This window comes from Lissotriton vulgaris, chromosome 1_1 (assembly GCF_964263255.1).
Source record: "Lissotriton vulgaris chromosome 1_1, aLisVul1.2, whole genome shotgun sequence".
NCBI classification, from domain to species: Eukaryota; Metazoa; Chordata; class Amphibia; order Caudata; family Salamandridae; genus Lissotriton; species Lissotriton vulgaris.
The window spans coordinates 1778719219-1778743135 of record NC_141685.1 but is presented as its reverse complement, the minus strand read 5'-3'; the positions used below and the strand labels follow the sequence as shown (position 1 = coordinate 1778743135).

Below are 23917 nucleotides of genomic sequence, written 5' to 3'. Positions count from 1 at the left end.
GTCCTCCACGTGTGGTGCGATTCCCATAGGAAGGCAGATGGTCAAGATTCTGTGTTTCTCAATAGGGGTAGTATCAGGAAATACTGCCTCTATTTGAGTGATTTTCTGGGCTAACCAGAAAGGAATTTGTTCCCGTTTTACGGGTGTTTTACCAAGACATGACTGTATGTTCTGTGGTGTAATTTTATTTGTGTTCCCCTGATGAGGGGTCAGCTGTGGTGTATTAACAGCTGGCTGGACTGTTGCAGTCCGCATTACATATTGGACTAATTGCCTATGTATTTTTATTAATGTGTTTAGCTGTGCTAACAGCTCTTCCTTAGACATTTTTGCAATGTCAGGATGTGGTGTGTAGCTGGCTAGAACCGGCCACGTGGCTCCTGGTCTACCTAGTGGACCGAGCCTGGTTATGTGATCATTGTGTTTTAGGGCGCCATTAAACCAGAGCAGGTGCTCTTGAAATTTAAGTGGGATTTCAACCTCCTCGAAAGGAGCGTACTCTCCCGGAGGTTCCTCTATTTTGTAATAGTGAAACTCTTGTGTTATAGCGTTTACCGCTGGAAAGTTTATCCATGAATAGAATACCTCTGTCTGCCGATACTCGTGAGCCTCTATCACGAAAATTACTGTACCACCTTGAGGTGGCAGTCCGTTTTCTATAAGTTTTAAAGTTATAGATCTTCTTAACTGGACCGGGATGTTAATAACACCCGGGTCTGTGTATTCGGGACCTTGCTGAGTCGCATCTACTGCGGCCCCAGTGGTGCCGTTGTTTTCTACTGACATTGTATAAATGCAGTTTTTGCAGAGTGGGTCTCCAAGGAGACAAAGATTAGATGCACAATATTTTGGAACACTGTATCCTTCAACGTTGAATAAACCAGAGCTTTACATAGGAATCTCTTCCTACTAAGGTCGGGCGGATTTTAACCTTTCACCCACTCCAGACGTCTATTGGAGTATTTACGGGAGAAAGGGGTGTGAAATATGCACGACTGAGTTACTCTACAAGTCTTACGTTAGTTTATCGCCTTACCAAACGTTAGGGCGCCATGTAGTGTAGTTCCTAGTTTCCCACTAGGCCCTGCGCATTGGAATAACAAACAGTAGTATAGACGTGGAACTGCTTATATTCCAGGCCTCCACTGACTATGCTAAACTTAATTGGGTTGTGTTACCAACTAGCTCAGAGGTCACTGGAAACTTTCTTCTCTGTATAGGAAGTGATCAGCTTCCTTGGCACAGACAAGAAGGGATTCAGCTTTCCAACAACCGTGCAACATGACAACTTTGCTCCTCAGATCAAGAGTCGATCTCTAGGGTCGTGTGAAACAATAGACATAGATTTCACTCAGTCAGTCTAGTGCAGTTTACTTTCACAGTATGTAGAGAATAGAGAGACGGGCGTTTATCAATAAAGGGTTAACATTTATTGAACAGTCTTTCTTCTCATACAAGAGAAATGTATTGCCACAATTGCAATAACTTATTATAAAAAGTACGTACAGTAAGATAAGAATAGCGAAATAGAACTGTAAAAGCATTGATATGGTTTCTTAGCCATACAATGGTTTAAAAGTAATAAAACATATATACAGTCATATATACATTAGGCTAACATACTCAACTGGTGCTTCTAACTAAGCCTACCCCAGTGTGCCTGACCTAAGCCTAACACGTGAGAAGGGGAGTAAGTAAGTAGCTTAAGTTAAGTTGGTTTTGCCAAGGTTTGTTTCAAGAATTCTCGTCTAAGGGTTTAGTCAACACCATACCTCTGAATAGAATGATGGAGGATTGGTATCTCCTTCAGGGGTCTCTCTCGATATCCCAGTCACCTGCGAGGGTAAACTGGAAGCGCCGGGACTGGATTTCTCTGCACGAGAAAGGCAGCGGCTTCTCTCAGCGCGTCGAGGAAGGAGGGGTGACAGCGTCCGCGGGCAGCTGGGCTGGATGTCTTCGCAGAGGACGGCTGCACGGCTCCTCAAGCGTACTGCACCATAGGTCGCGCTGTAGCGGCGATAATGGTAATCAGTAGCTTCACCACCACAGGATAGCAGGCTGCAGCGACAGAGTGCTAGTTTTTACCAACACGGGGTCATGCAGGCAGCTGGCATCAGCAACATGTTCGCTCATTGCTTAAGGCAACGTTGGTAATATTTATACCTGACAGGTGCCGGGTTTGACGCAAGTTTGCTGGACATAAGACGTCAATTAAAGATGTCACTAGGAAGTGATAGTTATCAGTTGCTCATTAGAGTTCCATTACTAATCAAAACATAGCAAGCGGGGATTTCCAGGTTTGCTAAGTTTTTATCTTGTTGAAGAACTCGGAGTGTTATCTAGGAATATCAGATAGTGACTGCTGCTCTGTCATTGCACTAATTGGTCGCAAAGGAAGTAGCAGAGAGTCATGCTGGAATGTGGCTCTGTGGCTCTGCTCGTGTGAGGCCAGAGATGACTTTTCAGAAAATCGCACTTGAACGGTTATGCCAATATAGGGAAAAAGGGGCTTTATAGCCGAATAGGGGCATAAGGTCACAGTATCGATCAGGAACCTAGATAAGCACATGACAGTGGCAACCTTACTGCTGTATAAAATATAGAAAATGATTGAAAATGAACTCATTGGTAACTAAACCACATGTTCATGTGATGTTAATTATGATGTGCCTCGCACTGATCATCCTACCTGTTTCAGTTGTATCACTGGTTTCTGCAAAGTAATAAACAGAAACAATTTCTTAACTCCTAGGGCTTATGTTCTATGTTAATGTCCCTAAAACGCGTGATAATCACATACCTTATTCAAGAAGTGCCTCAAGTGTCTGAAAAACAAAATCAACCTATGCTTAATGTCCAAATGGAGAACTAATCAATATTTGAAAAACGGGTCGCAGTAGCTCGCCGTGTTTACCTTGTCTTGCGCCGGGCGTTCTCAATCTACAACACCAAATAATAGCATTAACGTTAGTATGCCTCGGTGTAAATGCTGAGTTCTCCAAACTCTCTTACGATCCTCTGACAGTCACGTACCTCTAAACTTGTTGTCTGGCATCCAGAACAAAATCCCAATCTCACTCGGTAAAAGCTCTGAGCCGGTAACCGATAATAAAATGACTCCGTCGCTCTTCGGGGCAGGTCCGTGGTATTAAACACTGAAAACGGACTGATGCATTCAACTGACTGTGCGTGAGGGCCATCTTAAAGGAGTGTGTATTTCTACTGTTGTAATAGGAAATATCTTATATTTACCAAATGATCTGCGCCTGGCTGAATACCTAATACTTTCATCATCGAGTGTTAAAACTCGGATCTTAATTAAAATAATATTTCAACTAACGAATCTCTATTCCGGATAGGTAATGTCTCGGCTAATGTTGCTTGTCCCTCTAATCTTCCACGGGCGCCATATTGAACCACTCACCACATAGATTGATGTGATGTCTGTTATTACTCTTACTTCATGTGAATTAAAGAGTGTTCGAGATCTGTTTAACTAGATGAACCGCTAATGTTTCTCTAGTTGTGATACTAACTCCCCTAGGATCGACCAGCTATGTTGGATGATAAAAATGGTGACATATTATTTAATCCTGAGGTTCTGAAACTGACTTATTGTCTGTGTAGCTCTGACAAGGCTCTAAACCGATGGTGCTGTGTATTTTCCTCTGTAGAGTTCATTGAAACAATAATGTATTGTGCCAAAAATGGTGAAAAACAATGGAAATCATGTTACAATTACAACTGCTTTGGTCAACTAACTGAAAATATATCATTCAAATACATGGTACAAAGTGCCAATTTAAATTCAAAACATATCAAATGCTCTAGAAACCTATACCACACTAGTTTGTGCGCATCAACCTCATTTTGCATAATACATAGTGATTGCTATTTATGGCGATCGCTAACTTGCCTATGTTCTAGGATTGTCTCTATAGGAAACATGCCAAATCATATTTGTCGTTAAGACCTGTCGGTGTCATGGTATTCAAATATTTAATCCAAAACAATTCACGCTGTAATAGTCTCTGATGATTGTCTATACCTTGTTTCAGTGGTACATGTTCCAAAATTTGAAATCTCAATTGTGAAATACTGTGTTTCTCCTGAATCCAATGTTGTACCAATGGTGCAGTCAAGGAATTATTACGGATACGACTTTTATGTTCCGATATCCGCACTTTTATTTTGCGTTCAGTCTTGCCTATGTACATCCTACCGCATGGACACTTAATTCCATACACCACATTCTGCGTGTTACAGTCACTTGTGTGTCGTAAACAGATTTGTTTGCCGGTGGTTGGATGAGTACATTTATTCCCGGTTATTACATTATTGCAATTGATGCAATTGTGGCATTTGATTGTTCCTTTGTTATTGGTGGTTGTCTCTGGTTGGTGTTTGAGTTTTAGTTTCTCTTTTAGGTTTAATCCTCTGGTATACGCATGTAATGTCGAACTTGAAAGACCTTACTCGAGCTGAGAATTCCTTCTTGAGAAGCCTGATGTCCCTTGGCCCGTCTGTCCCCATCTTGCCTCTGCAATTGGACATGGGCTGTCGGGCTATAGAAGACCTAGCGAAGTTACGCCCTTTGCTTCTGTGGGCTCGCATCTGGAGAGTTCCTGAACTCTCAAGTTATGCGGACGGTCTACGGGAGATACTAAGATCGGCAGGGTGGGCGAAAATAAAGTGGCTAACGGATATTAAAGCCTTACTTACCAATCTGGGGCTGGAAGAAGCATGGCATCAACAGTCAGCCCCCCCCAAATCCACAATAAAACAACTTTATTGGAATTGGGTAACAAACAGAAGGAATTCCTCCACCTCGATATGCAAGTCGACTAGAAACTTCATGGAGTCCAAAGATACCCCCTATAGAGAACTGTATCTGGACACCATCTCAGCCCCTTGGGAAAGGTCCCTGTACTTTAAATTCAGAACTGGTCTTCTCCCTGTAATGGAATTTACTTGTCACTGGAAAATCCCATACCAGACTGCTCCGTGGTGTCCCTTCTGCCCACAGCGCAGAGAATCTGTCCCCCACTTTTTATTTGAGTGTCCTGCATATATAGTTCCACGGTCAAAATGGCTCAAGCCCATGTGTCGTACTCTGGGCACTAGGCATTGCAACGTGGCCTTAAGGATTCTCTATTCGGACACTCGTACTTTTTACGCATGTGCCACTTCGAAGTACCTTGGGTGGGCATGGCGAATCCGGTCAAAAAGACTTAGGCAAATTGTTTAATTACACTTTTTACCATGGTCTGTTTTAAACTAAATGCTTATTTTAAAACCTATAGATCCATTTTCTGATAGCAGAAAGTTACGGTTTATTTTAAATGCACTGAAAAGTATTTTTTTATTGTATGTATGCTTTTTAAGATATTGTTATATGTCGAAATAAAGCCTTTTTGACTTTTTAAATTAAATATTGATTAGTTCTCCATTTGGACATTAAGCATAGGTTGATTTTGTTTTTCAGACACTTGAGGCACTTCTTGAATAAGGTATGTGATTATCACGCGTTTTAGGGACATTAACATAGAACATAAGCCCTAGGAGTTAAGAAATTGTTTCTGTTTATTACTTTGCAGAAACCAGTGATACAACTGAAACAGGTAGGATGATCAGTGCGAGGCACATCATAATTAACATCACATGAACATGTGGTTTAGTTACCAATGAGTTCATTTTCAATCATTTTCTATATTTTATACAGCAGTAAGGTTGCCACTTTGGAGGACAGAACATATTACACCCACCATCAGGTATGCACAGATTTAGGATATACGTTCAGACCACCCCCCACAAATATAACACACTTACACCATGTTTTCTTATTTTCTTTTTATAGATTCTGCCCCTGATGAAGGCACACATGAGTGCCGAAATGCATTGGGCTCACTAATGAAATGTTGTTTGAAGACATATGTTGTATGTAATGCTCAGTAAAAGTTGATGAATAATATGAGTTATAACACCGTGATAAATGTGTGTTACCATACAATAATGCAAATGTAGAATGAAAAACTAGAGCTTATATGACAAGAATATGAGTATGAAATAATAAATACAAATCAATTGAGAAAAACATAAGTGTGGTTTAAATAAAACACAAAGTGAGATTATTTTATTAAAGCGCTAGGACGCCAAGTGAACAGTGCGCGATTGGGTGAAGACCTATCTTCACCATAACAATTTTCCCATTGTCAGGCTGGCATCATACCCAGTGGGAGGAAAGGCTACCCCCTTGAACTGATTTTGAGTGACTATAGAGGAGAAGACTGCTTATTACCTTGGCTACAGCCTTGGGTGGGCACACAGACTTGGAATTATGGGAGAAGTTTTTCCCTTTCTTGAATTTTGAGAGTGGGGAGCACTGTGGGATTGATTGCAGAAGGGCAAATAGGAACTGCTGAAAAATTGAATAGGGTTGACGCTGGGAACTTTTACCTCATTGGTTAGGGAGTGCCGGAGACTCACCCACCCTCTAGCTGGTGCCTGGCATATGTGTGGAATCATAAGGAACCCTCCTCAGAATACTAACAGGACCAGCGGAAGATCTGAAGATGACTGGATTTGCCTCCTGTGACCTGAGAGGAGCCCTGAAGGGCTAGACCTGCTCCCTATTGTACCCAGTACAGAAATGTGGACCCCACGGGTCAGTTGGCTGACCTCCAGTCTTCTACATGGAAACAACAAACTGCAATTGGTCTTTTCCTGGAAATGCTCAGCTGACAATTGGCAACTGGATCTGGACTCAATTTTGCTGTTGGCTTCTTACATATACCATGATAGTCTGTATGTGCCCTCCCCTGAGGTCCTGGAAGCCTTAGAGGTCTACTCCTGTGGTTATTTGTGCACCAGAAGAAAGTTTGGAAACTTTTGAAAACTCTTCCTCCACAGCTTCAGTAGGACCTGCGGGAATAGGTATCCATCCAGCAGTTCTATGATGTCAGATTGAATTTCTGCTTTATCCTGCTCAAGGCTCCCAGCACCTCCAAATAATGAGTGTGTTGAGACTTGGAAAATTGCCAACTAGAATTCTCCAACACTCCAGAGGTCTAGCCGGACCAATCCGCTTCGAGTACCCAGTCTTCAGTTCCACTATGACAGCTACAACTTTAAGTGGTGGTTCGCTCAGGGAGGATTTTCTTACTGTGTTGGGATTTAGAAACTTTTTTGTACTTTTTGACTTACAGACTAGGACCAGTCCACTTGGCGTATCTGAACGGGGCTTCAGCATCGGTGGCCTCAAATTGCATTTAGGTCCCGGTCGGCTTCTTCCTAGGCTAGCTTTTATTATTGGCGCTTTGCGCATTTCGGTACTATTTTCACTTAAACCTTTAAAAATTCATATCTCCGGTCTCTCCTATTCCTTATTGGATTTTTGTTGTATTTCTCTTATTTTTCTAATAAATCTTTACTCATTATTTTAAAATTGCTTGCAGATTTTCATTGTGTTTTGTGTGACTTTTTCTACTGTGTATGCACTGCTTAAATATTTTACACATTGTCTTTGAATTAAGCCTGACTGCTTTATGCCACATTACTACAGATTGAGCAGAGGTTTATTTAATTTAATTTGTGTGACATCTAGGAGTTGGTGGCTTTATCCTTTAAGGTGGACACTCATGTAAAAATCTATAAATCCAGTACTTGGAAAGGCTATTTCCATGTGTTACCAAATGCAGCTGGCCATGATATCCATAGGCTGACAGTACAGGGGTGCATTATTTATTGTCGAATCCTTTCTGTTGGACAAAATTTGTCCCAGAACTACTTCCACTGGAGGCACCAACAAGAAGGGCCTTATCCTACAGTGACGTCAGTGTTGGGAGAAAGGATGAGTGCATTACTTATTTAAAATTGGGCACCACGAAGGGCAGAGCTAATTTGCGGGCAGCATTTAACCTACCCCAGTCACAGAAGGTGGAGTCACAAGGTGGAGTTACAAGAGATTCTAAAGCATTATTGAACAACAAACACCTCCATATAGTGGCTCTAGGAGGCTGTAAGGATATTTCTCAGGGCAGGGAGTCATTATAGCATGGTCTTAAGATGAACATGAACTTAATTTGTTCCTGTCACCCAGATCACTTATAAGTTTACCCAACCTGTGCAATGAATAAACAAAATACTTTCCACAACAAAGATGTCTCGGTCAGTTCTTAAAATCACCGTGCAACATAACCATGCTTATTTGTTCTAATCTTCTGAAGAGCTAGGGGTTGCAACATTATGAGGTGCCACACCTTCATAATTACTGCTTGAACATTGACATCTGTCATTGTGGTGAACCCCTGACTTGTGCAACCACTTGGAAGTTCACACTCAGCCAAATGTCCCTAGGAAGGCATGTCACTTAAGTCTACTGCTCACACATATGTCTCTTCTCACTCTGGTAATAATCTTGTGTCGTGGTGTGGTGTGGTTTATAAATAATGCCTGTGGTCTTGCAGACGGGGCTTTCTTTGTAATGAATCATCTCTGTACACAGTGGCGGCTAATAAGGTATGGGGGTGGCGGGGCGGGGGGATTTGAACAGTCATGCATACTTTACAGAGTGCACAACCACTCCTCCTCCCAGACCTCAGGGAAGCCAAGCCCCACCCTAGCCTGACCATACGAAAAATGAAATGATAATAACTTCAGTTACCATCATTTTATTTTTTCATTTACACTGCTCCGTGAGCAGTGGGGTGACTCTCCTCCACCTCAGCAGAGGAGCTGCCACTGTCTGTACGTAAAAAAGAAAATGCCTTAAAGAACAATCCCCACAAAAATACCAACCTCATCTCACCCATGTGCCTTCCATGAAACCTTTTTAGAAGCGAGACAGAGAGAAGTTGGTGGTGAACCAAAGCTGCTACTCACCATGTTCACTTCTCATGCCACTCTCTGGGAAGCTAAAGTAGCGTCCCTCCGAGCACTGGTGTCTGCTTGTTGAAGGAACGGTGAAGAGACAGATAACATGCATGTTTTATCGAGCAAACCTGGCTGGCCCCAATGGCACGGGGACAACACTGCTGTCAGTGTATCACCTAGAATAAGAGCATGTGGTGCAAATATGGCTGCAGGCAGACGCTATTTGCTACAAATGTCTGATATACAAAGCTGTCAACTCACCCGACTTTGGTGGGTGACAAATGCCTTGGGGGTCTGACACCTGCTTACCCACCATGATCTTTTTTTTTTGCCTTTCTTACTGATGAGTGCTGGAGACGTTGACTGCAGTTCTGAAGCTCTGACCTGAGTACCTGCTAACTGGTTGTTTTACAGCCAAGAGAGGATTATAGCACAATGGTTGTCATGGAACAAAACAATGTTACATGACATCTCACTATAGATAATTTGTGGGTTAACACATTCTAGAATCTCTATGTAAACTGAGAGATGGCACAGTCTGAAATATCACTCACTGAGGTGCATCACACGGTTGAGAGAAATGAGTACATATTTGTCAGACGATTAGTTTATTTGAAAATGTTATGCAACTGCGCTATCATTCAAAGTCCTTCTACAATAGGAGAAATAAAGGCGCCCTCGACACCACAAGTAATCCCTTTCTCCTGTCTGAAAATAAAAAATGTTTAAAATGGTTCAATGCTTCTGCTCCTCCATCTCATGTTGCCTTGTCACCCCACAATTTCAGTGAGCGATTCTGCACCCCTATTGCACTTGGTCCTTTCTGCAGAGTCATGAACTCTGTGCACTTTTCCACTCATAACCAGTGATAAAGTGCTTGTGCTCTCTCCTTTAAACATGGTGAGATTGGCTTACACCCAATTGGAACATTTAATTTACTTGTAAGTCCCTAGTAAATTGTAACTACATTTGCCCAGGACCTGTAACATGAATGCAACAAGTGGACCTGCAGCACTGATTGTGCCAACCACTTAATGAGCCCTTTACACATGTATCAGGCCTGCTGTCTGTGAAGTTTTAAACTGTCATTTCGACCTAACAAAGTAAATATTTTGCTAGGCCTTTACCTCCATTTTTAATACATATAAGTTGTTTGCAATGGTCCAAACACCAGGATTTAAGGCACTTTGTTCAGCGTGCCTAACCTGGTTCCTGTATCTGAACCGCACTCCAACTTGTGACTTTGTCCCGGTCTGGCACGATCAGAAAACCACAATTGCTGCTTTGTGCTTCTAGGCACTATTTGCTCTTAAATCTTTAAAATTGCATATCTCCAGGTATACTGATTAAATGTCTGTTGTTTTGGTCTCAAATATGTTATTACATTCTACTCAATTCTAAACTGGCCTGGGATTTTTCTTGTGTTATGTTTTCACTTTATTACTGTTTGAAGTGCTTCATAAATACTTTACACATTGCCTCTAATTTATGCCTGGCTACTTGTGCTAAGCTACCAGAACGTTAAGCACAGGTTCATTTGGGGTTTGCTTGTAACTTCCCCTAACAGAAGCTGTGGTTGCTGCTTGAGTAGGGTTACACCCCCTGTCAACCAGAAACCCAAGAATCCCAATTTCCAACAACCACTTTTCCCCTAAACCAGCTAGACTGATCTACAAATTAGACACCCCCTTGCAGGTGGGTGCAATCACTGCCTGAAAGGGGATGTCTTTCCCCTCTCCAGAGGGCTGTTCTCAGGGGCACACGGACAGTGAGCCTCCTGAGAGCTTCTTGCCTCTGCGCATGCGTCTGTAATACAGCGCAGCGGCAAAGGGATTCCCTCATTTGCATGGGGCGCAAATGAGGAAACGCCCTCTGAAGGTGGCATTGGAGCTTTAAGTGCACCAGCACTATTGGTAATACAGAAGGAGACGCACAAGCGTCTGCGACCCCTGGGGTACTTTCATAATATGGCCCCTGGAATTCAGCATCATTGCCAAGAGACCAGGTATGTCTTCATCATGATTTCGTGGTATAAAGTTTTTTGATTATGGTCATGTCTTTATCTGCATTGTTCCATAGACAGAGCTGCTGGTGTGTTGGATCTCACAATAAAGTTGAGATAGGCTTCAGCTGCCTTGGATGTCTAACTGTAACGATGCAGCATCACTCGTGAAAAATAATCTACTGGGTTTTGATCCTTCCATGGCTTGTGCACCATCTCATAGTCGGAATCTTGCAGTCTCAACTCCCACCTCTCGATGCGAGGGGGCATCTTATCCTTTGGGTTTCCAAAAACTGTGAGCAATGCCTGGTGATCTGTGATGACAGTGAATTATTTTCTTTGAGAAATACATGAAAAAGTTTGCAGGCCACACCACAGCCAGACTCTTCTTCTCCGGCTAAGAGTAGGCACGTTCTGTTTCAGATAGGCCACAGTGTTTCTTCGAGCATTTGGATGGCCATTGAATTGAGCAAGGATTGCCCCTAGTCTTATTGGACTCGCATCAACCGTTATTTTGGTATGTAATTTGGGATCAAACTATGCATTCTCAATCGCATGGTTAAAGTCTTTGAAACTCTGGTCACATTCTGGAGACCATTGAAGCAGTACATTTTGCTTGGTCAAGGTTCTCAATGGGGCACTCACTGTAGCAAAGTTGCGAGTGCATCTTAAGCAATAACAGGCCATGCGTAGAAAATATTGCAGCAGGTTAACATTTTGTAGGGGGGAGCAAGTGGATGAAAGTGCTTGCACTGTGTGTGGGGTCATCCCCCCATCAGAGTATATGTGCTCAAAAAATTTGAGTTTGGTTTTGTGAAACTCACACTTTGCAGCATTTAAGTGAGACCCGCATTAGCAAGTAACTGGCACACTTGGTTAAGGGCTTTGTTGTGTTCTTCTTGTGTTCTCCCAAAAACCAGTAGGTTTGAAAGGTTGGATTACTGAGAGAATAACATCCAAAAATATATCCACAGCTGAAGGTACTCCAAAACTCAGTATTTTATATGTGAACAAACCAACATGAGTCGAAAAGGTAGTAATGTACCTGCAGTTCTCCTCCAGCACAAGTTGATGGTATTATTTGTTCAGGTCAAGACGGGAAAACACTTTGGCTCTGATCAATTGCATGATTATGCTCGCAATGTGTGGACCAGGGCGTCTCTCTCTCTCAATGGCTTTGTTTGCCTGGTACATATCAAGGCAAATGCACACTGCTCCGCTACTGTCCTTTTTTGGTACTACTACTATGGGTGAAACACATGGCATGGGCCTGTGATATGTTCAATTATGTCATGGATTAAAAGCGCTTCCAACTCTTTCTCTATAGCTTCTTGTAAATAGAAAGCAAATCTACAGTGTCGCTGAGCCACAAGGCGAATGTCTTCATTGATGTGAAGCTCTACTTTCTTCTTGAGTTTTTCCAGGCCATGAAACGAAGACAGGAACCAGCTCATGATCTCAGACTTAGCACAGAGGTTATAGTTGAGGGATAACAACCCCATGTCAGCAGTGATGGCAAAACTGAGCAAACAGGCACTTGACAAAGTCCCTTGTAGAACATGAATAGTGGCTCGAACTGATGTATTTTTGTGTCTCATTGTTGCTGTGAACGATCCTTGGCTTTGAAGTGGCTCAGAAGCGGCCCAGGTATATACCTTCATGCCTGATGGAGTGAGGTGAGGCCCAAGGTATAGGTTGTTAAATTCTTCCACTGGCATGATATTGATAAATGGACCACTATCTATGATGAAAGTTAAGTTATGGGGTGATTGCGTACTTTCAATTTGATTTTGGGACAGTGTCCAAATAACTTTTGTTGCTTTATTTGATAAGCTGTATTTGACCTGTGATTTACTTTACAGGCAGGTTAGCATACATGTGCATGCTGTTCTTTGGTAGATATCATCAGTGCACAACCATCTTCACTGATACTCGACAGTGATGTTGAAGTGTCTTTGTATGCTGAGCTTCATATGATTGATCTTGCCTGGTTTCTACTTGTTGTAGCTGGTGTTGCTTTTTGGTTTTGGGGGTGTGGCTTCTGGAATGTTCTCATGTTCATTTTTTCTTGCGGTTGTGATGCACTTAATTTTCCATTAGCTCAGCACATGGTTATGAAATGTTTTTCCCCACAACCTTTGCAGACGTGCCCAATGGTTTGACATGTACCTTCATGGGGAAATGAAAATCCACATCGGAAGCATAGCTTTGATTTTTCGATGACAGCAACTTATGTGGATCTTGCTTTTGGCTATACTTTTGTTTTATTGCTATGGCCGACTCATTGTGAGCTGTTCCTGCTTCCATGTCAATGGATTGTCGGTCTGCTTGTTCTTTGGCTCTCACAGCCATCAGCATTTTATCCAAGCTATTGGTTTCTCTCAACATGTGCCTTCTAAACTAATCTGAAAGGCAGCCATCAAAGACTCTGATGCGCACTGCTTCTTTGTCGGTGAAATCACAGAATCTGCAATGTTTAATAAGTGTATCAAGTCTTTGAACAACTTTGTCCATTGTTTCACCAAATTGTTGTCGGGCTTGGCTGAAGATATACCTTTTATAGTAGACATTCAGCATTGGGTAGAACATGGCCTCCAACACTTCTTTTACCTTCTAGTATGATTTTGCATCAGTTTGTGAAACTTTTTTCAGTACTTCTTTCACTCCATCGCCTGCAAGGTTTTTCAAGTATTTAATGATTTTCTTTTCATCTTCTTCTAGTGCATCTATGAAGTTATAGAATGTTTCGATCCACTCAGCACACCTAGGGCCAATGTTCTGCTTCTTAGACGTGTGGAAGGGTGGTGGTGGCTTCAGAACATGGATTCACTGTATTTCACCCTCTCTTTTTCTGCCATTGAGAGCACACGCTGTTCAGGCAGCTTTTGCTGTACCCGGTGAACACTGCAAAGTCTGCAAGCGCAACTTGTGTGCTTGAACTTGGGTCACCACCCTTTATCTGACGTCGTAGAAAGCTTCACTCGTCTTTGATGGTGAATAAATTCTCTGTTTCCCACACCTGGTTGACGCTGCTGTTATCTTTCGGCTTCGTCTGAGTAATTGCTCCGTATTCGGGGCGTAGCCCAGCATTTCCCTCAACCGCTTCACCAGCAGTTTTGGCGGGCATTTTTAATGTGCTCCTCTGTTGGGCCTTCACTTTCTTCTTTGGCTGTCTATGGGCTGGAGCAGGACTTTGACTCCACATGTACTAGTAGCAAACTGCTTTACATCACCTTGAGGCACACATGGCATGCACAAGCAGTTTGCTGTAGCATGGCAAACTCTCAAGGAGAGCAGCGTTGTTTTCTTCAGGGCACATAGCCCCTAATTGTCGACAGATGTAGCGTCTTCCCCAGTCCTGGGGCATGTAAATGAAATACACCACACAGGAGGTGCAGTCAAATGCTTCTTTATTCCTCAGCATACACTCATACACTGCTCATTATCTCATACTCAACATTAATCTCACCCTAATACCTCCCTGCATATGACATGTTCAGAATCTGTCCCAGAACCTTGAGGGTCCTAGTGTGTATAACATCACTATGCTACAGAAGCCAGATCACGTGTAAAGTATCGCCCCCCCCGCCCCCCCTCCTCCAAAAGTGTGATGGAGGTGCCAGATTATCATTATGTACTGTAAATTACTCTGGACCGTTAATGCAATGCACACCTTTTTGACGCCTTCTCGCCATGAGTCTCCTTATGGTTAACTCTAAATTCATAACATTGTCTAGCTAATCTATGCAATTGTCATATAGAGCTTAACACGTGATGACTTCCTGTAGAAATCCTACTTTAGCATGTGTGTCCGTACTACTTTTTCTCAAGAGCATATAGGGTGACCCTAATGTGTACTATAATAATGCAGGTGAAGAAAGATGTTGGTTCTGATTAGTGACCCTATATAAACCATGTACTCGTGGATGACTGGGATTCACAATTGTGCTTTTGCTAATCTCTTTAGAGAAAGATTTTCGTGTATTTTCAACCAGCTATATACCATTTGGTTCTCTGCTGCTCTCCTACCTCTCTTCTATATTTAATGCATAGAGCCCTATACTCTATTACTACGTGGTTCAAACATGTTTAACCCGAAGTTTAGCCACCATCTCCCATACATCTATTTTACAGGCACCCTGGGAAAGGGTTAGAATTTTAAAAACATGTTGGTTGGTGCTCAATGGTAACCTGCACTGCTTTCTGCACAGTTAATTTACTAAAAGGTAAAGTGCAAAGTTCATGTAGCACTGATAGCCCTGTGTATATATATATTTCCAAGGAAACAGAAAGCAAGCACCCTTTCAAATATAATGAAACAGAAAACAAGCACCCTTTCAAATATAATGAATCAGAAAACAAGCACCCTTTCAAATATAATGAAACAGAAAACAAGCACCCTTTCAAATATAATGAAACAGAAAACAAGCACCCTTTCAAATATAATGAAACAGAAAACAAGCACCCTTTCAAATATAATGAATCACATTTTAAAACATGCAGAATGTGTGCATAAGTATGTCTCAATTCATCACAGACCTGTGAGAGTCATCAGGGTCACAGTTGGATAGAAAGTTTGTAGCTGCTTCCGCTACCTCTTCATTCAGTAGCACATCCCAGAGGCCATCTGTCGCTAAGATCAAAACATCATCAGCACCGTGTTCATACTGCAGAAGATCGTAGACTTTCACCTGAAAAAAGGGTGAACACAATTCGATTAGAAAAGGCTATGATGGTGATGTTTTGTGACATAACCGGCTCTACACAATGAACTCCTCCCTTGTACCATTGCTCCAGAAGTCCTGTGGATGGTGTTGTATGAATGAATATGACAGGCTATATTGATGTGAAAGCACCACTGACAAAAAACTGAGCCAATTTATGTGTGTGTTCCAAACATTGGCAGTACTATTGTAGAGAGTAAGTGTGGGGCAAACAATATTCAGTTGCCAATGGGTCATTGCTGGGGCAGAGACCATCAGCCTACATTCTTCAGGTACGATAGTAAACAGTGGACTCAGGTCAATGTTTTCTTGAAATATTCAAGTTTAAAGCGTTTCTTGGATCATAGGTAGTTTGGTTCAGATCTGATTTAGGAGTTCAGGGCTCTCCGCTGTTTGGGGCCAAATGCAGCCATGGACTGTCCTCCGTGTTGTTTTAGCCCCTTGAATGGGCAGTGAGGGATCATGTGCTGAGTGGCAGTGTAGGTTCTGGGGAGGAATGTAGTGTGGAGTCCGTTTTGTAAGGTGTATCAAGCATGCCTGATCAGTGTTTCTTGACTTTGATCTTGGGATCCAGTGGGACTCAGTGGAGGGCTTTGAGGGCTGGTGTGGCTTAGTCATATCTTCTCCAATTCTGTGACATCTCGGTTGCATGGTTATGGAAATGCTAATCAGCCTTGGGCAGGCCTGTGTAGAGCACATTACAATAGTATATGCATCCCATGATCAGGCATGTTGCCAGGTCAATCTGAAGGGTAGTGTGAAGGAGAGGCTAGTTTTTTAGCAGCATAGAGAGTTGAAATATGAAGTGCTTGACACTTTAAAGGTGAAAACAGCAGGCATTCAACCTGTTGTCCCAGTCAAAACTACCTAACTGCATGAAGCCCAGCTCACAGACTATCTTGGCTTGATGTGGACCCATGCAGATAGCCTGCAGGGCCCCACTGCCAGAGATCTCAAACCTGCCCATTCCCAGAAGCCGATCCTCAACCATTCGGGCTGCGGTATCACAGTATTTATAGTATTTATTTTAATGGGGCAGCATCCGCAATCGTTACTGTGCAACTGCTGAAAATGCTTTGTAATTCACTCTGCATATGTGGTCATTGCCTTCTGCATTGTTCTTTCTTTTCAGGCATTTGTTTTCAGTTTTACTACACTCTTTTGGGCAAGAGCTACTAACTTTTTCATGTCCCATGATTTCCTGAAAATGTGATCTCTGTTGCTCCATTGGGTGTGTGCTTCCCTTTGTTCCTGCTAAAACTCCCAAGGATTCCCATATGTGTTGGGGTTCTGGCTCCCTCCATGTGACCAGCCCTCCTGTTCATGTGACCAACCCTTCTTCACAGCTCCTCCAGAGTCGCCAGCTATATAAAGTGGAGAGGTTCATGGGATCTTTCTTATTTGGGCCTGTTAGGGCCCAGTACAGCAGTTACGGCTAGGACCAGAGCCCCTGCCCCTTGATATTCTAATCACAGAGATCCCGCTTTGCCACATCTCTCCAGCTCCTCAAGCCTACTATTCGATTCCTTCCAAGGATTAATCTTCCACCAAATATATTACTCCTGTGAGTGATATACATACAGCTTCTTTAGTGCTGCCAACAGGGGCAGCTCCTCTGCTCAGGTGGAAGAGAGTTGCACAACTGCTATTCAGCACTGCAAAAAAGGAAAAATTAAATGATAACGCAATGTTATTTCTCTGTGCTGAGGCAGTTTTGTGGGGCGGGGCTAGGCTGGGCAGAAGTGGGGTGGAGTGGTGGCACCCTCCTTAGTGTGCATGAATGTTTCGCCAACCCTCTGGGACCGGTGAAACATTCATGCGCACTTTTCACGTTCTTCACCCGGGCTGCATTACAGCCTGGGTGTTGAACATGCCCAGGCTCCCATTCCCCATCTAAACACCAAACCACGGTGCTCAGACCAATCACAATGCTGCATTGCAGTGTTGTGATTGGCTTGGGGAGCCTGGGTGCTTTCTGTTCCAACAGAAGCCAAGAAGAGGACGGAGAGGATGGAAGAGAGGCGGCGGCCGTCCAGCCATCCGCGTGGCAGGTAAATTATTGTTTTTTTGGTTTTTTTATCCCTCATTTCCCCTCCTTTCGCCCCCTCCCCACCCCACTACCGGTTCACAGAGTAGCCGTGACTGTCTGCCAACATGGTGCTCATGGATTGACCTCATTGAGTGCCTACCCAGGATACCTATATCCTGATCATGCCTGTGGCCTGCTCTTTAACCTCTTTTGGATGAGACTCTACACTGCATTTAACATGGCTTAACCTGGCTGCCTCTGTGAACTTCTATAATGCACCTTATTCAGCCGCCTGTACAGACAGTATTCCTGTGGGGTGCACCACTTGATCCTATTTGAACCCACCAAGCATAGTCTAATGTACATACTTCTGACTGTTCATTCTTGATGACAGAGGGGTGAGGAGCATCTGTATGAGCAGGGAATTTGCTCATCGCCTCTGTGACCTTGAGTCACCACATTTGTTCCTCTCATATTGTCGACGTTCTCTGTGGACATGCAGACATGACCATGGGCCCTGGTTGGCAGCAACTTAAAGCAGAGTGCGCTTCCTTCACTCCTGGGTGGACTCTAAAGACCAGTCATTATGGCAATTTTTGTCCTGTGCGCGCCTTTAGGGCACTCTTTCTCACCTGTGAACAGACTTCATGGACCAGGTCATTATGATGGCTATATGCAGTGCTGGCTGTCGGATGCTCCTTTGTCGCGCCTGTGTGGACCTTGTAGGGCCTTTTCTGGCTAACTGAAACCAGTGCTTGTCATGGAGCGGTGTCCTCTTGGGTGGAATCTACAGAGCCTTACTTTTGGCTGCCTGAAACCAGTGCCTCTCTGTGGGTCGCTCCTCTCCTGCTCTAGGGTGTTTTGTGAAGAACATTACTATGTTGCGTTTCTCCTGGGCTTACCTATTGGTTCCTTCTCAAAGCCTTGGATGGATCAAGAACATTACCTAAGGCTTGATGTATAGAGTGCATGCATGTGGGACACCCACCATTCGCTCCAGGGGCCTAATAAAGAGCATCTGCCATCACTGCCAGAATCCAGTGACTCCAAGTGGATTCTATAGAAACCCGCTCAATGTTTATAGCAAGCAAATCAATCTAAAGTGTCTTCTTTCATTCATTCATTCAATCTCTCCTCACAATTATACGGTGCTGCAAACTACAATAAGATAAGAGCGCCACTTCGGTCATTCACGCATGCCACCAAAACTCTTCTCACAAAGCCATAGTGCAATTCACTACACTTGTGAACAGAAATTTCCCCACTGTGCAATATGCTTCCCACAAGCTACTGTGCTTTAGCGCCTCATCAGGGGTATGAAGCACTACATAAATGCAAATGCAGCACAATAAACATAATACTTTCAGAGCAGTTTTACTTTAATTTTCATAAATCTACCATCATAACTTTGCAATGCTTTTGAAGCCTCTCATAAGAAAAGAATCTGGTTTACTTTGCCGTCACCAGCTTACCAGTCTGCATTTGCACATGGACATCGCTGTCTTGTACTTCTGGTTATAGTTCACCTCATACTAGTTATGAAGTCTCCTAACATGAATTCATGGGCGTTCTGCAAAAGCAGATGTTGTATCGGTGTGTGGTTATATGGACCCAGGTGATGACAAAAGGACAAAAACAATTTTACTATTAAAGTTATCAAAACCTGCTATGAAATATTTTCTTTACTTTAAAGCATTTACTCTCTTTTCCATACTAAATTGGTGGTGATGAATGAATTAAAGTATAACTTTAGACCAAGCACACCCAAAGTGATATATGAGCCAAGGCTGCAAATGTGTATTTCTAGAATGCCCAGTAAGGACAATGGCAGTGAGTCATGCATTATAGAAATACATTTAGCCAATTACTTTTCCTGATTTCAAGCATTTAGTCTGTTTTTATAACTGTTTATCATAACCTATGGTGTCCTCGTCAAAAAAAAACTTTCCCCTCAGTTCACAATGTATCGACACCCATCTTTCGTCAGATCCTCTTGGGAGTACAAATATGTATTCCTTATGCACTCCAGGTGGGTGTTAAATAAAAGAAATGAAGAGCTCTTGAGTCATGCCAAGAAGCCGAAGAGCCATAGGCGGGCGTTAAATTAATAAGGAAGACCTATCGAGTCAAGCCGATAAGTTCTAGATGGGGCTTAAATCAATGAAGAAGACCTGTCGAGTCAAGCCAACAGGCCAAAGAGTTGTAGGTGGGGGTTAAATTAATGAGGAAAAGTTGTCGAATCAAGCCGATGAGCCGTAGGCCTTAAGTAATGACGCCCCTTGGACTCTTTCCCCAGCCCACCCCATACTAAAGATTTATAGAGGCAGGGTATGTTCAGTTTTAAGGTTAAATGACAGCAGGGACAAGTGCTTAATGGGGAGGCATGTGCATAACCATTGTTGTACTCTTCAGCTTACAAATCTAGGCAGTAGGTGTGCTCTTGAAAGAATTGCCAGCAGACCAGCACAACAGACCCACACGTGACCCACATGTGAGCAATGGCTGGTGCTGAATGTGCATTACAAACTAGCTAGCCGTAAGGCAAGTCTACGTCCTTCCAGCGTGCATAGAAAGCGCAGTCTATCTGCTTAGGTAAGCTACATATGAAGAGTAAAAGGAATATCTCTTCACGTTAAACTGCAATTCTATCCATCCATTTTGTTTTACGAATAAACTTGCATATTCTTAAAATAACTAAATATTGTATCTCTTTTGTTAATCCGACAGTGCAGACTAATTTTCAGATTTTGTTTAAAAATTTAAATATACTGATTTATTTTGACTGTTTTAAAATATTTGTTTCAACCACACTTCAGAATTACCAAAAAATGTGTTTCATTTGGGCGTTTCTAATTCTGAAATGTCTGCACAATTCATCTAGGGACATTTAAATGTTGTTCCTTGCTAGACAAAAAAATAACATCGTACAGTCTGCGTCAAGCACTCCCCGGAGGCAACATGATTGTCATATAAATCCTCTCACTCTGAAGTCAGAGACGGAAAAGTAAACATCCAGCTCCCTGGGAGAGAGCACTTGACATTTGACCTCTGTCTTTGAATGTACAGCAAATGTGACAAGATGAGAACACGATTGAAAGGCCTGTTTACAGAAATCGAGCACTGGTGGACGAATACCGTAAATGGGGTTTGGGCTAGGGAAGGGACGAACTCGTGCTGAACAGCCTAAAACCAATAGAGACAGAAAATAGAAAACAAGCACATATGAGTTACAAACCACTAAGCCAGTGGTAAACAATGGGCAGAATGCATTCCAGCGAGGCTTTCGGAATGTCCCTAAGATGTCATTAGCAAACCAGACAGCTATGCTGTCTGTAGGCTGGGGCCTAAAAGGGGCATACCTGTTCATAGGAGTGCTCATGCATGGTTTGTGTACTTAAATTGCTCAAGTGGGTAGTAAAGAGATGGATCATAAATCTAACCCTAAATGTTTGCTAGAGGAGTAGACTCTTTGGCAAGCATACCTTGAGCCCGGCTATCAAACTGCCACTCCTGGAATTCCCAAACCCAGTTCCCAAGAACCGAGTATCGCTCAAAAACCATGCCTACTACCCGGGGGTACTGTGAGGGAGGTAAGCCAATCTTGGCACGGAGTTCAGGAACAAAATATGATCTAGAGCTAACATTTGGAAACAGCGCACCTGGCGAGCTGTACGGATTGATTCTTCGAGTTCAGCTCAAGCATCTGTGCCAGAGAGACCTGTCTGGGCATGATGGGCGCTTGGCACAGCTGTAGGCCCGGGATTCTTTTCTAAAAGAGGAATGAATGGAAATGTTTAAAGTATGGCTAGACTCTTTTGGACGAGTTCCTGGTTTCTGATGAAACAGCTTAGAAAGCATATTGAGAAACGACCTCCTCCTCCATAGGAGAGAATCCATCCTCTTAAGCAAAGGTTCATGATCTGGACATTGGAGTCAGCACCGTTGCTGCAGTAACGGAGGTTGAACAGTGCTGTCAGTCACCCACTGCCACTGTTCAATGCCTCAGCAGGTTAGGATTTATAAATGAATGATTTGGCCCTGTCGGACAGCCCTATCATAGCCCTCTGCAGACATGGCGGGGTCCAGCACTGCATATTTACGAAAAACAGCTCTGCTCTTTTGTAAGCATGCAACACAAAGTAATGATTAGTATCTGTCCGAGTATTGAATCGAATAGCTCTTTTTTAAAGGAATTTCCAAATATGACAAACACACTTTGTAAAAACCAATAGGAAACGCTGCTAAATTTCTGATCCCATGTTTCGGTGAGTTTTCTCATTTCAGTCAGCACTACTTGTGTAATTTGATGTGTTTAAAAACTTTTGAAAGTATTTCTTTATCAGCAGACAATGGTTTGATGTTCGGTTGAAAAAGTAACATTTCTTAACTCAAGAGTTTTGCAAGTATTTTTCAGTCAATGGTTGTAGTCTGGATGGAATATCGTGGAAGCAATATCAAGCAGTCCTCGATATTCTGGTCACGATATTGTAACCACTCGATTTTCCCATCACGATATTGTGACAACTCGATTTTCCCGTCATGATATTGTGACCACTCGATATTCTTGTCATGATATTGTGACCACTCGATATTCCCGTCACAATATTGTGACCACTCGATATTCCTGTCATGATATTGTGACCACTCGATATTCCCGTCACAATATTGTGACCACTCGATATTCCCGTCACAATATTGTGACCACTTGATATTCCTGTCATGATATTGTGACCACTCGATATTCCTGTCATGATATTGTGACCACTCGATATTCCCGTCACAATATTGTGACCACTCGATATTCCCGTCACAATATTGTGACCACTCGATATTCCTGTCATGATATTGTGACCACTCGATATTCCCGTCACAATATTGTGACCACTCGATAATCCTGTTATGATATTGTGTTTTACAGAGTTCCCCGAGCACAAAAGTATAAGAGTATATCTGTTAAATTTACAGATGATATCAATTCAAACAATGAAAGTCCATATCCATGTATCCAAGTTTGCAAAAAAAGTCCTTATTTTATTTCTCTTCCAGATGTTCACGGAGACTTGTCGATACAGCAGTACAGTCCTGATATTTTATACAACAGCCAAACGCCAACACGTGTTTCGTCAAGGGGCATCACCCAATGACTTCCTCAGGGCAAAAAATGATATTACTTGCAGATGTAAGAGACTGATAGACCCTTAAAGACATTAGTGAGGAATAAAATTACGTTTCCATCCTAAGGTGGATTGCTCTATAGAATTTCCTGATACCCAACCGCTCTTACATCTGCAAGTAATATCATTTTTTGCCCTGAGGAAGTCATTGGGTGATGCCCCTTGACGAAACACGTGTTGGCGTTTGGCTGTTGTATAAAATATCAGGACTGTACTGCTGTATCGACAAGTCTCCGTGAACATCTGGAAGAGAAATAAAATAAGGACTTTTTTTGCAAACTTGGATACATGGATATGGACTTTCATTGTTTGAATTGATATCATCTGTAAATTTAACAGATATACTCTTATACTTTTGTGCTCGGGGAACTCTGTAAAACTTGTTATTGTGACAATAATTACGGTTGTAAATTACTGTCTCTTGACAGCGCTGGGTGGTAGCTGTCTGTGGTTCCCTTGATGCCCCAATTTGAGATAACAAGCTGTAAACGTATTGCTACATAGGCTATGCGCTGTTAAAACCTCACTACCCATTATCCGAAGTGTGCTGTTATGATATTGTGACCACTCGATATTCCCGTCACAATATTGTGACCATTCGATATTCCTGTCATGATATTGTGACCACTCAATATTCCTTCAGCCTCATTCCGGACCCACGCCCTTTCAATCGATACAAATAAAAGTTTCCAGCTGAAGGTGAATGCTTGAACTGTGGCATTAATCTCAACTAAGTTTTATTTGAACCTAATGGTCGGTACACTCCAACCTCCCTCCTCACTGTTTTACTAACTAAAAGGGAACATGCCCTGCTGCCTGATTTAGCATGATGACACTTTAATGGTTTATAAGTGGGATGCAAACCTTGGGGGTATGGTATGGAAGACATGGGCCACTTTTGAAAGAAGCACAACCAACAACGACAATGTAGCTAAGAACTGTACAGAATACTATGTCCTAAACATTGAAAAATCTTAGCAGTTGTCTGAAAACCAGGCTATCCTTTGTATCTGGGGAGCACATATCCTCATGGTTTGCGGAAAGTTCACTGATAAGCCATTGCTAGGTACAATCAGTACTACTCACCATACCATATGCAGAGGGCCTTAGGGAACCA

At 42.6% G+C, this 23917-nt stretch overlaps 1 protein-coding gene across 2 annotated transcripts in view; it reads right to left on the bottom strand.

Annotated features, from left to right (window-relative positions):
- Positions 1-23917, bottom strand: part of PPM1H (protein phosphatase, Mg2+/Mn2+ dependent 1H) — a 654208-nt gene that overhangs the window by 15419 nt on the left and 614872 nt on the right. For both annotated transcript variants that reach the window (XM_086919094.1, XM_086919095.1), the window contains one exon: positions 15413-15564. In XM_086919094.1, coding sequence (XP_086775220.1) covers positions 15413-15564 — 152 coding nt within the window. The remainder of the gene's footprint in view (positions 1-15412; positions 15565-23917) is intronic.